This window comes from Entelurus aequoreus, linkage group LG09, assembly GCF_033978785.1.
Source record: "Entelurus aequoreus isolate RoL-2023_Sb linkage group LG09, RoL_Eaeq_v1.1, whole genome shotgun sequence".
NCBI classification, from domain to species: Eukaryota; Metazoa; Chordata; class Actinopteri; order Syngnathiformes; family Syngnathidae; genus Entelurus; species Entelurus aequoreus.
Window position 1 is genome coordinate 49,857,623 of NC_084739.1, and position 17,440 is coordinate 49,875,062.

At 37.3% G+C, this 17,440-nt stretch overlaps 1 protein-coding gene across 2 annotated transcripts in view; it reads right to left on the reverse strand.

Annotated features, from left to right (window-relative positions):
* Window positions 1-2,518: 2,518 nt before the first annotated feature.
* ctu2 (cytosolic thiouridylase subunit 2 homolog (S. pombe)) overlaps window positions 2,519-17,440 on the reverse strand; it is a 52,910-nt gene continuing 37,988 nt past the window's right edge. The window contains exons 14-16 of one of the 2 annotated variants that reach the window (XM_062057737.1): window positions 8,120-8,186; window positions 6,736-6,794; window positions 2,519-2,799 (exon numbers count right to left, since the gene is read on the reverse strand). In XM_062057737.1, coding sequence (XP_061913721.1) covers window positions 2,754-2,799; window positions 6,736-6,794; window positions 8,120-8,186 — 172 coding nt within the window. In that variant the 3' untranslated portion in view covers window positions 2,519-2,753. The remainder of the gene's footprint in view (window positions 2,800-6,735; window positions 6,795-8,119; window positions 8,187-17,440) is intronic. The other variant, XM_062057738.1, reaches the window with a different exon arrangement.

Genomic DNA, 17,440 nt, shown 5'->3' on the forward strand with positions numbered 1-17,440 from the left:
CTTACTACTATAAGACAAGTTGTCTTGTATGTTCAATATTTTATTTAAGGACAAACTTGCAATAAGAAACAAATGTTTAATGTACCCTAAGATTTTTTGTTAATATAAAGCCAATAATGACATTTTCTGTGGTCCCCTTCATTTACAAAAGTACCGAAATACATTCTTGTATCGGGACATTACTGACACCTTTTTCCTCCTCAGCCACTTTGTTGTTGTTCTCTCTGTTATTGAATTTTAAAACACTGAATTTAATTTTTCAATTAAATTGTCAGCATAATTTGATTTTAAAAAATTAAGTTCACAACATTTAAATGCAAAAAATTCAGTTACATAAATTCAGTGTCAAAAAAAAGTTTTCGTAATGAAGACACAAATTAACCTCCATATATAATTAACCAAGCTGTAGCGACATTGTTGTTGTAAGAGCAAACACTGTGGAACTATTTTTCTAGCGTAGTAACACATTGCCTTGGGACAGCAGGAGATAAGTTAGCTTTTGAATCAGCAGCTAAATTGCTTCTTAGTTTGTAATGCACAACACAAGGCGATAGGACACACATATGTACTGAATGAAAAACATGAACCATCATATTACAGTATCTGTAAAATATTAGCCCACATTTCATGTTTTGTTTGTACACAGTTTGCTCGACAGTGTATGTACTTGTAATAACAAGCATGGTGTGCTGCATGTATCATGATCAATTTTATAGTCACTCACTCCATGGACAGTTGTTTGGTCCAGCTGGCTGGGGAAGTTTTTTCAAGTTGACTTTGGGTAAACACGCCATATATGTCCACATAGCTTGGCTCCAAGTTACACATTTATACCTGCAAGTCACGCAGACCTCACTTACTTGGCTTCCATCTGCTCCAGCATTTCACCCTTTGTGCTCGCTTCTATAAGCTGCAGTTCATCCTCCGTATATTCAGGTTCAAAAAGATAAGTTTGTGAATCCTCATTTGTCCAAAAATAGTCGTCTTTGTTGTCTGTTAACAAGTCTGCCATGACTACAACACACTCACGTTTGTTTCCGGAAGTAGGAACACATATGTAGGAAAGAAGTTCCAGGATTGCATAAAACGACCAAAATTCTGTGAATATTGTTATAAAACTGCTTCCGGGTAAAAATGTTATAAGCCCCACCCACAGGCACCCGTCCCTCATGCTAAAACACCGCCATTATTTTGATACCATAAAAAAAAAGAGCGAAACAGAAAAACAAATAAAATCGTAAATAAGAGAAGCGATCATTAAAATCTTTGAAACACACAAAAACAAGTGTACAAAAATATGAATATTGGCATCGAAAACATTCACCAAAAATAATGTATTTTTTCAATGATTGTATTTATTTGTTGTAAAAGTACATTATGGTTTGGACAATAGCCATTAGGAGAGCGTCAGAAACGTCTACCACACCTAATGCTTCAGTGACTACAGGATTTTGCGACAATAATACAGATATTATACACAAATTGTCTGACAAAGCAGAAACACCTGTCTAGTTTTCAAGCCTTTAGTTATGTGTACATTTATTAGAATTTTACATTAAAAAGCTTTGGTACAATTTTGTGTTGCTGCAGTGTGGATTTTCAAGTCTTATAATTAACTTGTCAAAGAGTTAAATGTTTTACCATATTTACACAATAACAACTTCATTAAAAAAGTGTGTAATCCACACATTTTGACATATAAACATACCGTATTTTCCGGACTATAAGCCGCTACTTCTTCCACAAGCTTTGAACCCTGCGGCTTATAAAACGGTGCGGCTAATTTTTGGATTTTTCTTGGATAACGGCCATAATGTTATGTATTCAACAACAACAACAAAAAACACAAAAGAGACACTGAGAAGGTGTGTTACTGTCTGTGCTATGGCGCTAACTTTTGGACGCGTTTGCTCACTGCAGGTTGACAATCTATTTCTTGTTTTGTCCCTCGAACCGTAAGTATAACCATTCAGTGTTTCTATAAGCAAGCGTTGTTAGTATTAGCTAATATGCTAACCCGTCTACCAGTGTCTGTTTTAGTATTATTAACTTACAATTACATTATTTGTGTATTGTTTCAGTTTCGTAATTCACCAAAACGTCACAGTGGAGTTACTGAGTCTGTTTAGCTAATTGGAGAGCTACCTTTTGCAAGTAGTGGGTCCATTACAATAATTTCTATGTTGTTTGATCAGCTGCTTTTCTACCGTGTGACAGGCACCGTTCGGAAACAATTAAGGTATCATTTACAAATTATTTCGTACCATGATTTATCTGCGGTTTATAGTCTAGTGCGGCTAAAATATGTAAAAATATTTTTCTTCTAAAATGTGGTGGGTGTGGCTTAAATACCGGTGCGCTCTATAATCCGGAAAATTAAATATTCCTGGGATCCTTTTAACATAATCTTGGAAGAGTACTGTAAAATGACAATATAGAATTTAAAGCCAGACAGAAAATGATCAAATAAATGCATTGTAACCCAAAGTACTATCTGTGCACAAATGAAAAGCACAAACATTGACCTGCAGTTTTAATTACAAGCAGTCCATAAAACAATGCTACTGTCATTTTAAAAGTTTGGATGATAAAAGCTGATGAAAGAAAAGTTACAGGATGAGATATTTGACCTTGACATACCCTCCTTTTCCACACAGAGCCAGCATATGGATTATGTGACTCACACAAACCGGAATATTGTTCTTGTATCATGAAATGAAAGTTCCATGATCCTTGAGCTGAACACTTTCATCTTAATCATCCAGCAGGAAATCACTGATCTCATCTCTCATGCGAGACCTGAAGAACAAAAGACATACATTCATTTTACATTCACTCATTAACCTCTGAAGAATTTGGCCAGAAAAATATAAAATTAGTTTTATTGTGTATGTTCAACGCATGCATGACAATGTTGGTATTAATGTACATTGTTACGCTGCGGCATGACCCCAGGATGCAGAGACAAAAGGCAAAGTGCAGGGAAGTCAATATATTTAATTTCTACATGGGAGCATTAGCGTGGTGGAAGCTGGTGGAGCACAGGTGAATTGAAAAGTACAGGTGGCAGAAAGAAGGACTGACCTTGTCAATGGCACAAAGCACATAATAAGCTTTCTGATTGTGTTTTGGTGAAAACGTAGACATACTGTATTTGTTCTATCTCAGAAAATGTCACTTTTATGTCGTACATCCGGCTTGTGTTGGCCTTTGAAGCGAGACAAATCTCCAATTGACCACATTGTTAAATTTGTTAAATTAATTTGCATCAGTTTGACATGACATTATTTCCGGAATTACCCTGAAAGTACAGTCATTCTTAAGATGGCCGACAGCAGCTGCAGCCACTCTTGTAGCAATACAAGTGAAATAAAACCTGGAGTTTCATGAAGCCAAAACACTGCCAGTAAGATTTGGTATCGGAAAAAAAAATTACATTTTAGAAAAAGTTGTTTTTGCACAAAAACAAATACATACAAGCATTGAAAAAATACAATATTTTTTGGGGGGATATCTTTTTTTAATCATGACATGTTTTTGATGCCAATATTCATATTTTTGTACACTTTTATTGTTTTTGTGTTTCCAAGGTTTTTACGTTCAACTTTTTTTCCCCACTATCGCGTCTCTTTTTTACGGTTTTGTTTCTTTGTTTTCAGTTTCGCTTCTTTTTTTTACTGTTTCAAACTAATGGCAGTGATTTGACGTGGGGCAGGTGCCTGTGGGCGGGGCTTACAGCAAGTTTACCCGGAAGCAGTTTTACTAGACTTGGGGCTTGCAGGTAAAACACCGTAAAAGAAGACGGGCGGACCGAGGGCGTCTAAATCAAGTCTAAAAGTTATGATATATTTGTGTTAACTTAGCCATACTTTGAGGATGTAGTATAAGCGGTACAGAAATTGAATATGCATTTTTAAGTTATACATGTTTGTCTCGATATAGCCGTGATATTTAGCAAAACTCTGTATAGAACAATACTTTGTTACATTTCTACGCGGAGAGAAAAGAGCGATTTAAGAATGTAAGTATAGCTGTATTTATTTATTTAAAATATTTAAAACCAGACATGTAAAGCTTGGCATGATATTACTAACCAATTTGTGTTAAAATACGAGACTTTAACTTGTAATGTTGAGCGATCTCCAGCGGTTCTTTCTCTTTTTCCCCTTGAGAGAGAGAGAAAGCCTCAAATCCTGGCTGTGCAGACAACTTCATCCACAGAGGTTTTTTCAGTGTTTGGAAATAAAGCTTCACATTTTTTTCTTTCTATTTTTAGACCTAAATAGGTTGATTTGTGTCTTATTGTATTGGCAAATATTATTTTAACTTACATAAATTAACAATGTGCTGAAACTACACATGCTGTGATTCATTTCCTGCCTTAATTACAAATATTACAAACTAGGGGAATACATTCAGCTATCCTGAATGATATTACACATAATATTTACATGTACATTTGAAAGTACAACCGTTTACAACAGAATTAAAAAACATTCATCAACTGCTACATTGTAGCGCTGAGGAATTATTTAAAAATAATTTAAAGAAATAGACTGGAGTTTTAGCAAATACATTTCTATTAACTATTACATTAACACATCTTTACAAGTAATATCAGAGTAGTACTTTGTGATATTGCTGTATTTAATTCAACAAGAAAGACAGAAGACTTCAGCCTTTCTGGGACATCATCTGGAATTTCTCCAGCGTGTTTTTGAGGGGACATCCAACTACAGCATATCATCATAAAGTGAGCAAAACGGATGGTCTACTGCCATATTACATTTTATTTAAAAACTGGACTAATATAGCAACTATATAATAAATCCTAAAAAAACTGTATCATAACTAACGTTAAATATGAATAATAGTTTTAAAATCATTTTACTTGTTTTGTTATGAGAATCATGGTCTCCCCATTTGAGATTAACAATAAACTAATGCATAGTAATGAAGTTCACCAGAGTGCTATACGAACTAAGGAAGTAGTCAACAAGTGATAAAAGTTGTTCACTGTATTATGTTTAAAAATACAAGATTTCTCTTTAAACAGGAGATAAATGTGCAGACAGCAACAAACATATGTAAAAAAACGACCTAAACATTTTGAAGCTTTATTAAAACCTGATTTAGATTCCCTCGGTCCTCCAGTCTTCTACGGTGTTTTACCTGCAAGCCCCAAGTCTAGAAAAACTGCTTGCGGGTAAACTTGTTGTAAGCCTCCCTCCCCAGATCAAATTGCTTCCATTCAATTGAATCAGTAAAAAAAGAAAGAAGCAAAACCAGAAAACAAAAATAAACTAAATCGTAAAAAAGAGAAGCGAACATAAAAACCTTTGAAACACACAAAAACAATAAGTGTAAAAAAATATGAATTTTGGCATTGAAAACATGTCATGATTAAAATAAATCACCAAAAACATTGTATTTTTTCAATGTCAATTTTGCGCCATAGAGTTTGTTTTGTCTTTGAGAATAGAATGCAACACATTCTAAAAGTACAAATGCAAAGATTAGGGTTTCTTACTTTTTTAGGAATCCTAATTGGGACGTTACTATCAAACTTATGTGATGGCCAGTGATGGGAGAAAAGATACTGAACCATTGATGCCTCAAACACAAGGTTGCCTCAATACCTGGATGTATGCATCAATAAGAAAAAAACATGTGATAGATTCAACTGCCTTGTCATTTGACTGAATCACCAAACTGTGCTCATCAGCACACGTGTACTTAAACAAGTTGGAAGAGTGGCGTTTGGCATCGGTTTATGTTTGGATCATAGATCTAAATGGAACAAAGAAAAAGAAAAGGTTCCAACGCGTGGGATCATTCTGATCTTATGGTGCCAAATAGGATAAATATTGTTCTTTTCCTATTTACTCATTGGCTCATTGACCAAAGTGGCACATTTCATATTCCTTTCTGCACTATTCTTGAAAAAAAAAGAAGAAAAAAAGCTATTGTATTTTCTAATTTGCTAATTCATAACATTTTGGAAACGCTTGAAACTTACACAATAATAACTATCATTTTGTTTTCTTTTTGGATTCCAATCTGATTGCATGCAAATCTGTACATTTTTAGGGCCTGTATTTTTATTTAAACAATTGTAGTTTTATGTCTATTGTGTAACCTAATTAGCATAACTATTAAAGCTAATTAATGTGGAGTTGTTGGTTATTTTGAATGTAGTGGTATTGTCATGTATGAATATGTATGTATTCGCTTTTGTATCAAAGTATTTTTTAAATGTTAGACTCTCGTAAGAATACAGGTAGGAAGGGGATTCATATGGCCCCAATTGTCACGATTTACCTGACACATGAAATGCGACGGATTTGGGCGGTGCACTTTCCACTTTAGCCGTCAGACGGCAGTAGAGGGTTGAATATCTTAAAATGTGCTTTGTGGCAATTCCAACTTTGACCACAAAGTCGGCTGCTATGCAGAGTGACGCTTCCCATCATTTTCAGCAGACTGCATTGCAATATGATTAATGCCCCTCTTCCTCTCAGGCGAGCTCCACCTAAGAACGGGGCCATATGAATGCCTTCCCTATTGTTGTTACTACTATTGCAGAAGCTAATGGAGATCACCATTATGAACCACTAACACTATATTGTACTTGGTCATTTATAAACAGTGAAACTTATAAATGTAATCTTTAGCTGTAATATTTGATTGGACAATGAGTACACAGTCAGCAATAATCGGTAGCAAAACATTTACCTCCTTTGCCTCCTCTGAGCCTCCGACAAGATGCATTGAGGAAGAACTTCCACAGATGACTTGAAAGAAAAGGAGAAGTTTGATTCGGCTTATTAATAATATTTCTGCATACCGCACTACAATCGTGTACAAATGTCCTGAACCACCATTACAACTGTTCTTTTATTATTGGTCAATACAAGATTATAAACTTTCGCAGGACAAACTGCTTCTCAGAGGTGATTGTGGCAAGTATTCAACATCATAACTAACAATTACATCATTTTACAAAATGAATGTCTCTGCCAGACCTCAAACACAAAACTATTAATATTAACTGCTGTAAAAAACATATAAGTAAACCACAGCACTTTATTTGAAAATAGTCATGCTTCAGAATCTCGCATATCTAGTGCAGATATGCCACTGGAAGTCTCCAAAAGATTTTTGTAATCATTTACCATCGAAGCTGTGGCTCGCAATATGATTTGCGAACACTATTTTCAGAATCAGAATCAGAATCAGAATAGTTTTATTGCCATTGTTTGAGAACGGGTTCACAAACTAGGAATTTTTCTTGGTGCAAACGTGCGACATAAAACACATATAACACATATTTGGTATAAAAAGAGCTGTGACTGAGCTATCAGATAGACTTAGAAGGGATTCAAGGAATTCAAGGAGCTGCTGTTGTTGGACTATTGAAATAATGCTTAGGTTGATGATGGATTAGATTCATTTGTAGCTTTTTTAGACACTCAAAGCGCTTTACAGTGAGAACTGAGAAGCTATCATTCATTTTCTCCACATTCACACATTGGTGAAAATACATCTAATAATAATAATAATAATGGATAGATAATTCACACATTGCTGGAAATAAAATATATTTGTAGCCACAACTGACTGACCATACCAGGGGTTACCCAAACCTTTTGACTCGAGGGCCACATTGGGTTACAAGAATTTGGCCGGCTATCTATTTGTGTCCCCCTCTTGTCCAAACACTAAATATAGCCAAACATTAAAAATTCAAATACAAATAGGGCAATAAGAGAAGTGGCCCAAACTTCTCTTTTGTAAAGTAAATCTTTACAGCACATATGAGTATATCTAAATCAACAATATGATTTGTCTGAGCGGCTGGACAGGACAGATTAAAGAAGAAAAAAAAATCATTTGAGGACCACTGCACTAACAGTTTCTGCGGCCCCCACCAAACATTCATTGATGCAACAGTGTGAATGGCACTGGGAGCAAGGTGGGTGAAGTGTCTTGCCCAAACAAAAAACGGCAGTAACAAGGATGGCGGAAGCTGGATTTGTACCAGGAACCCTTGATTTTCTGGATAACTGTTCTACCATCTGAGCCACACCGTCCCAAGTTTAGCTTGTGTGTCACCTACCATATCTTTGACAGTCAACTGACAGCTGTAACACAACCATCTCCTCAGATCTGTTGCATCTGCAAGTCTATAATAGAACAATCATTCTTTGGATTAATATAGCGCTTTTAAAAGACACTTTACAACAGAAATGAACAATACAAATGTATTTACAAAGTGAAATGTTTATTTTGATAGAAAAACTACCATACAGAAACAAACAATTGAATTAAACTGTTTCAGTCTCTAAGTAAAGAATATTTGCAACATTTGCAATGAACCAACAGGTCAATAACATTTGAAATAGTTCAACACACTTAATACATACTGTATTGATAATTAGATATATTACAAGCATGGCTGTCAAATGCGATTAATAGCAGATATCATTTTTAAAGGCGATCTGCACTGTTTGGGAATTTTGCTTATCGTTGACAACACTTATAAGGGACAAGAACACAAAAGTTGTTTTTTTTGGTATTCTAACATGTAAAAATCGGCTCGTTCTAGGTGGCTAGCAATGCAGCTAAAGGGAGCAACCATTCTGCCTCTAAATCACTTTAAAAATGCATCCAAAAACCGCCAACAATACTTAATTTACATTCCGTAACCTGTAAAATGACCAAACTGTAGCAACATTGTTATTGTAAGAGCGAACATTGAGGAATCGTTTTTGTGGTGCACTAAAACATCACCGTGGTACGGAATTAGCTGTGAGCGAGCTACGATAAGAGATAAGTAAAGTACCAATGATTGTCACACACACACTAGACATACTTGCCAACCTTGAGACCTCCAATATCGGGAGGTGGGGGGGCTTGGTCGGGGGTAGGGGGGGCGTGGTTGGGGCGGGGGCGTGGTTAGGGGCGTGGTTAAGAGGAGAGTATATTTACAGCTAGAATTCACCAACTCAAGTATTTCATATATATATATATATATATATATATATATATATATATATATATATATATATATATATATATATATATATATATATATGTGTGACGGTCCACAACTGTATGTGGCAAAATGCAGCTCCACACTGCTGTCGCTTCAACATATCACTGGCACTAGGTGGATTATGAATTTCTTTTATTACAGTGTCCTGCAAAACAGTGCAAATTGTGAGACTGTGAGTCCACTTGGGTCACGGGATTATCAATTGGAAGGCGTCACAGTTCTGAGCACTTCCCGCAGGTAAAGTACATACCACTTCTCGCCAGCAACAGGCGCTGTTGCAACACTTCATTCATAATTTAATCAAGCATAATGAACGTCTGTTTCTACACCGTTACATATATATATATATATATATTGATTTTATTATATCAATAAAATAAATACTTGAATTTTAGTGTTCATTTATTTACACATATACACACACACACACACAACACTCATCTACTCGTTGTTGTACTTGAAAGTACAATGCTTTGTTAAGGGTTGAATTGTCCATCCTCTTTCTATTCTCTGTCACTACTTTTCTAACCATGCTGAACACCCTCTCTGATGATGCATTGCTGTGTGGCACGCACAAAAGTGCTTTCATCAAATGCACGAGAGTGTGGAATCTTCCATCTCTCCCTAGCATGGCCCAAAACCGGTCAATCCTTGCTTCCTGGGGAAGATCTTCCCTGGCAAGCAATTGGTACTCCAGTACTTGTACCCGGAGGCTGGTCAGGTCAAATCGCAGCTGCGGCAGACTTTTTTTTTTTTGGGCGTGGCCTCCAGCTCCGGCTGAATACCGGGAGTTTGTCGGGAGAAAATCTCTGTTGGGAGGTTGTCGGGAGAGGCGCTGAATATCGGGATTCTCCCGCTAAAAACGGGAGGGTTGGCAAGTATGACACTAGATGTGGTGCGATTATCCTCTGCATTTGACCCATCACCCTCACTCTCTGGGAGGTGAGGGGAGCAGTGAGCAACACCCGAGAATCATTTTTGGTGATTTAACCCCCAATTCCAACCCTTGATGCTGAGTGCCAAGCAGGGAGGTAATGGGTTCCATTTTTATAGTCTTTGGTATGACTCGGCCGGGGTTTGAACTCACGACCTACCGATCCCAGGGCAGACACTCTAACCACAAGGCCAGTGATAAGCTATCTTCTACGTCAACACTCGAATCAGGACTGTATGGTGCGACAAATTTACTCGCAAATGCGACTAAAAATAGACCTGCGATTTGAAAACTGTCGCACATGTGCAAATAGGGATTTCAACCCTTTCATCGCATTTTGCTCCTAAAATAAATTCTTCCAAATTTGATCAAACTAGAGTAAAATGTTTGCCCACCTGTATAACATACAGTGCTCTCATATGACACTTATCTTAACTGCATTAAGCCAGATATTTTAAGTTTGGTTTTTTTAAGTAACGCAATAATTACTTTCTCTATTAATTTATTTATTTATTAAAGAGTAATTGCGCTAGTAATACAATCACTTTTTTGGTAAAGTAACAAGTTACTATAAAAAATTACTTTTTAAAAGTAATTTTCAGAACACAGCCTGTCACACAGCATCATGAAGCAGTTGGCAGGTTGTTACTGGGTAAAATATTTGTGAGTACGTCCTATAATAATGTTTACCTATTGAAAACACCATTGTTAAAGGTCAATTATTTTCATGTTGCTGCTGATGTTTAAACATGTCTTCTGAAACCAGGGCACTTTATCTTACATTTTGTCCTTTTATGTTATTGTTGTTAGCTTTTGAACATAGCTGAATGTTTTTTTCTAAGAAAATTTGAGATTATATTTGACTTTTTAAAAATTTATATTTAAAGCCTTTTCTTTTTTAATATCTCAAAACATCTCTTAAGTTGAGATCCTATGATACAAAACCTACTTTTCTTAGTTGTTGGTACCTGTTATTGGGTCCTCATCAGTCCTGAAAATGTTAAGTCAAGGCATAGTGGAGATATTTAGTTACGTCAAAAAATATTTCCATGTATGGGTTAATTTATGGGCCAAATTATTTTGAGATATTAGTTTAGGGCCATATTGCCCGGCCCTTTGCTCGTGTTAGCGACAGTTTAGGGATGTTCTCTGTGTTTAATTGAGCGTTACAATAGGCATGTGCACGTTCAGTGTTAATCACGTAATTGTGATGAGTTTGTAATGCACAACACAATGTGATAGGACACCGATATGTACTGACTGAAAAACATGAAAAATCATATTGCAGTATCTGTAAAGTATTAGCCCACACTTCATGTTTTGTTTGTACACAGCTAGCTTGAATGACGTGCTGCATGTATCATGACCAATATAATAGTGACTCACTCGCAGGCATGTGATTTGAACTTAATGAAAAAGACTAAAAATAAGCTGAGGGTATGGGAGACGCAGGTCCAGGGTGGAAGGACAAGGAGGGCAACCACTTCCGAAGCTCCTGGTTTTTCAGCAATTGAACTTGCAAAAATTTGCAAAAAAAAAGCACCACTTAAAGATGTTTTAGTGTTTAAAGAATTGAAAAATTATCAACGGAGTGAACATAAATACATACCCCATTCATCCAAATGAATCACAGTGTCTGTTTCAGTCACTATGTTATTTAGTTACTACAGTAATTACAACTTGTGTTGACATCCACAGGAACCACATGGGTTAGCCTACTGTATACAGTATTTACAACCTTACTAGTGTTCACTTCACAGCCACATATGGTTCATGTAGTTATTCACATTATTTGCACATTACTTTGGTTCATTCGCACAGTACTTTGGCATTTTTGCTTTGATGGCTCTGACATGATCCTTCGTAGCAAATTTCGGAGCAGCTTGCATTTTCCTTTTTGTTTTTGCTTTAGTGGATTCTACCTTGGATTTTATAGCCAATTTCTGTCTCTTCGAATTCCTTTCCACTTCTAACTGCTCCAAATGCAAAAATCACAAAGAGTACAAAAATGTTAATTCTATTAGCTAACTTCCTTTATCTGAATAGCCATTTGTGATTTATAGCATGAAATAACAAATATCTTGCAGTCATGTTGTTTATGTTTCAAAATAATGTCAAAATATATCATTGATTTTTCCCGTATATTTTGTCCCCTGCCCGTAGAGTTGCTCCGATTTTTAAGTTATCATTTTTAATGGAAAACCGTAGTTCATGCCACTGCAGCCGTAAACCGAAATGGATGATCAAAAACCATACTCATTACGGGAAAACCGTAGTTGTTGGCAGGTAAGGAAAAGAGACGGATCAAGATTTTAACACACATTGTAGGTCAGAAAAAACAAAGAAAAACAGAAAATATGTTTTTATATTTTTACAGAGATAAAAAAAGACGAATTTTCGAGTAAGGACGGAAAAATCACATGCCTGCTCACTCTATGAACAGTTGTTCGTTCGGTCCAGCTGGCTTGGTACGTTTCCAGTTGATTTGGATGAATAAGCACTCCGTTTCTGTCGGCATAGCTTGGCTGCAAGCTCCACATTTACAGCGTCATAGTCATGCCGACCTTACTCTTTCGGCTTCCGTCTGCTCCAATGTTTCATTCTCTCGTTGTGCTCGCTTCTATATTCAGCAGTTCATTCTCCGTATATTCTGGTTCAAAAAGATAAAGTTGTGAATCCTCATTTGTCCAAAAATAGTTGTCTTCGTTGCCCGTTACTAAGTCTGCCATGATTACGACACATACATGTTTGTTTCTGGAAATAGGAACACACATTTGTTGCCGGAAGTCGGTAGTGCATTGCTATGGATACGGAAATAAATGCGCAGAGGAAATTAGTTTCCACAAATGCTTAAGATTAGGGCTGGGCGAAATATCGATATAGTCGATATATCGCGGGTTTGTCTCTGTGCAATATAGAAAATGACTATATCGTGATATTCGAGTATACGTTCTCACGCAGTTGCTTTTAGCTGCGGGCATTACACTACAGGCTGTCTTGTCTCTCCTTCTCACAGAGACATAAAACAAGCGCACCTTCTTACATACGTCACATACGTATACGCCCTCGCGGAGCAGAGAGGTAGCAGCATGGGTAATGTTAGCTGTGGTGCGAGTGGTAATACGAGAGAAAGAAGGTGCGAATCTGGTAGCAAATGAAGGAAGAATTAATTCCCAAGAAAAACAGCAGGGGGTCCATCGTCTGGCAGTGGTTTGGCTTCAAGTGGGAATATGTCGAACAGACAACCGTAATTTGTCAAGTGTGGGGCAAAAGCGTTGCTACAAAAAGTAGCATTACTGCTAATATGTAGCATCATTTGAAAAGTCACCCGCTAGAGAATGAATAGTGCTTACTCCGCATGTCAACATCTCCGTTCGGTGCCACACCAACAAAATGCAGAGGCAACCATTTCCACATCAACACCGTATGAAAAAATAGTGAACAGAATGAGAGAACGTCCGCAGTAACCTACAACATAGCGATTTGATTCCCTATTATGCAGCTCTTTTTTTTTTGACAGTTATTGAAATATCTTGTGTGACATTATGCACAAAAGTGCACTTTATTTGTTTTAAACTATTGTAGTGGCGTTCTGTACAAAAAGTGCACTTTAATTTAGTGTTGTTTTGATATGTCATCTTAGTGACATCATGCACAAAAGTGCACTCATAGCTTTAAAATGTCTCTGACAATCTTGCACTTTCTGTTTTGAAATGACATAAATGTTTGTGCCACTGCTTAATAACTGTTTAATAAATACAGTTTTGCTAAATTGACTATGTTGTGATTTCCCTCTCTGCATGAAAGTTTAAAATGAGCATATGCAGTATGAAGAAAAATGTTTTAATGTAGACACATAGAATCATCATACTGCTGTTATTATATGCATCAAGTGTTAATTCAAGGCTAAGGCAAAATATCGAGATATATATCGTGTATCGTGATATGGCCTAAAAATATCGAGATATTAAAAAAAGGCCATATCGCCCAGCCCTACTTAAGGTGACCAAAATACGGTAAATATTGTACATATTACTTATTGTTATGAATGTGTCTGTTACTACATTATATACTCTGTATATAAAATGTTAATGGAGGGTTTTGAAGTTGTTTTAGAGGGCTTTGAAGGCTACAATGATAAGTCCCATTAGCCACATCTTCTAAGCGTTTTTTAGCATCTTTAAAATCCGTTTAAAAAAAAAAAAGACGTGTTTTCTTGTCTCTCATAATGATTGTGAACGTAGGCAAAATTCCAAAAAAGTGCAGTTTCCCCTTTAAGTCTTTAATAAGTGTACCTTAAATAGATTTAATACTAACAGCATGGGACTTGACAATAATATCTGAGATTTCTGCAAATATATGTTTATTAAACATACCGTAATGCTTTTTTAAACAGCTCCACACAAAAGGGACACAAATATATTTTACACATAGACACAACACACACTCTCTCAAACACAACAGTGTAGTACCTGTGGTTTGTGTGTGCGCGCTTTTAAGTGGAAGTGCCATTGGGTGTGACGTAAGCAGTAGCTGAGGAAGTTTGGATGAGCGAGCAGACTGAGAATGTTGAGCAGTGTTGATGTGTGTTGCCATTAAAGGCCTACTGAAACCCACTAATACCGACCACGCAGTCTGATAGTTTATATATCAATGATGAAATCTTAACATTGCAACACATGCCAATACGGCCGGGTTAACTTATAAAGTGCAATTTTAAATTTCCCGCTAAACTTCCGGTTGAAAACGTCTATATATGATGACGTATGCGCGTGACGTCAATTGTTGAAACGGAAGTATTCGGACACATTGTATCCAATACAAAAAGCTCGGTTTTCATCGCAAAATTCCACAGTATTCTGGACATCTGTTTTGGTGAATCTTTTGCAATTTGTTTAATGAACAATGAAAACTGCAAAGAAGAAAGCTTTAGGTAGGATCGGTGTATTAGCGGCTGGCTGCAGCAACACAACCAGGAGGACTTTGACTTGGATAGCAGACGCGCTATCCGACGCTAGCCGCCGACCGCATCTATGATCGGGTGAAGTGCTTCGTCGCTCCGTCGATCGCTGGAACGCAGGTGAGCATGGGTGTTGATGAGCAGATGAGGGCTGGCTGGCGTAGGTGGATAGCTAATGTTTTTAGCTCTGTGAGGTCCCGTTGCTAAGTTAGCTTCAATGGCGTCGTTAGCAACAGCATTGTTAAGCTTCGCCAGGCTGGAAAGCATTAACCGTGTAGTTACAGGTCCATGGTTTAATAGTATTGTTGATTTTCTGTCTATCCTTCCAGTCAGGGGTTTATTTCTTTTGTTTCTATCTGCAGTTAAGCCCGATGCTATCACGTTAGCTCCGTAGCTAAAGTGCTTCACCAATGTATTGTCGTGGGGATAAAAGTCACTGTGAATGTCCATTTCGCGTTCTCGACTCTCATTTTCAAAAGGATATAGTATCCGAGGTGGTTTAAAATACAAATCCGTGATCCATAATAGAAAAAGGAGAGAGTGTGGAATCCAATGAGTCAGCTTGTACCTAAGTTACGGTCAGATCGAAAAAAAGATACGTCCTGCACTGCACTCTAGTCCTTCACTCTCACGTTCCTCATCCACAAATCTTTCATCTTGGCTCAAATTAACGGGGTAATCGTCGCTTTCTCGGTCCGAATCGCTCTCGCTGCTGGTGTAAACAATGGGGAAATGTGAAGAGCCTTTCAACCTGTGACGTCACGCTACTTCCGGTACAGGCAAGGCTTTTTTTATCAGCGACCAAAAGTTGTGAACTTTATCGTCGATGTTCTCTACTAAATCCTTTCAGCAAAAATATGGCAATATCACAAAATGATCAAGTATGACACATAGAATGGATCTGCTATCCCCGTTTAAATAAAAAAAATTCATTTCAGTAGGCCTTTAAAGGCCTACTGAAATGATTTTTTTTTATTTAAACGGGGATAGCAGATCTATTCTATGTGTCATACTTGATCATTTCGCGATATTGCCATATTTTTGCTGAAAGGATTTAGTATAGAACAACGACGATAAAGATTGCAACTTTTGGTATCTGATAAAAAAAAGGCTTGCACCTACCGGAAGTAGCGTGACGTAGTCAGTTGAACATATACGCAAAGTTCCCTATTGTTTACAATGATGGCCGCATGAAGTGAGAGAGATTCGGACCGAGAAAGCGACAATTTCCCCATTAATTTGAGCGAGGATGAAAGATTTGTGGATGAGTAAAGTGCAAGTGAAGGACTAGTGGGGAGTTGAAGCTATTCAGATAGGGAAGATGCTGTGAGAGCCGGGGGTGACCTGATATTCAGCTGGGAATGACTACAACAGTAAATAAACACAAGACATATATATACTCTATTAGCCACAACACAACCAGGCTTATATTTAATATGACACAAATTAATCCTGCATAAAAACACCTGCGTGTTTGTTATGCTAGCTCCTAGCTCCTCTGCTAGCTCCTAGCTCCATAGAACACGCCAATACAATTCAAACACCTGATCAACACACACAATCACTCAGCCCAAAAGACCGTTTACCTAACCCAAGGTTCATAAAGCTTATATATTTTTAAAAAGTTACGTACGTGACGCGCACATACGGTCAAGTTATCGAATGTTTAGCAGCCAAGGCTGCATACTCACGGTACCTGATATTCAGCTGGGAATGACTACAACAGTAAATAAACACAAGACATATATATACTCTATTAGCCACAACACAACCAGGCTTATATTTAATATGCCACAAATTAATCCTGCATAATAACACCTGCGTGTTTGTTATGCTAGCTCCTAGCTCCTCTGCTAGCTCCTAGCTCCATAGAACACGCCAATACAATTCAAACACCCGATCAACACACACAATCACTCAGCCCAAAAGACCGTTCACCTAACCCAAGGTTCATAAAGCTTATATATTTTTAAAAAGTTACGTACGTGACGCGCACTTACGGTACGGTACGTGTTATGCTAGCTCCTAGCTCCTCTGCTAGCTCCTAGCTCCATAGAACACGCCAATACAATTCAAACACATGATCAACACACACAATCACTCAGCCCAAAAGACCGTTCACCTAACCCAAGGTTCATAAAGCTTATATATTTTAAAAAAGTTACGTACATACGCAAAAAAAAGCCAAAGCTGCATACTCACAGTAGCACGTCTGCGTCTTTGTCATCCAAATCAAAGTAATCCTGGTAAGAGTCTGTGTTGTCCCAGTTCTCTACAGGCGTCTGTGTATCCAAATCAAAAGTCCTCCTGGTTAGAGTCTCTGTTATCCGAGTTCTTCCATCTTGACTGCATCTTTCGGGAATGTAAACAAAGAAGCGCCGGCTGTGTACTGTTGTGGCTGACTACGTTCGAAAAATACGTCCATTTCGCACCGACAACTTTCTTCTTTGCTTGCTTGGCTTCCTTCTCCATAATGCAATGAACATGA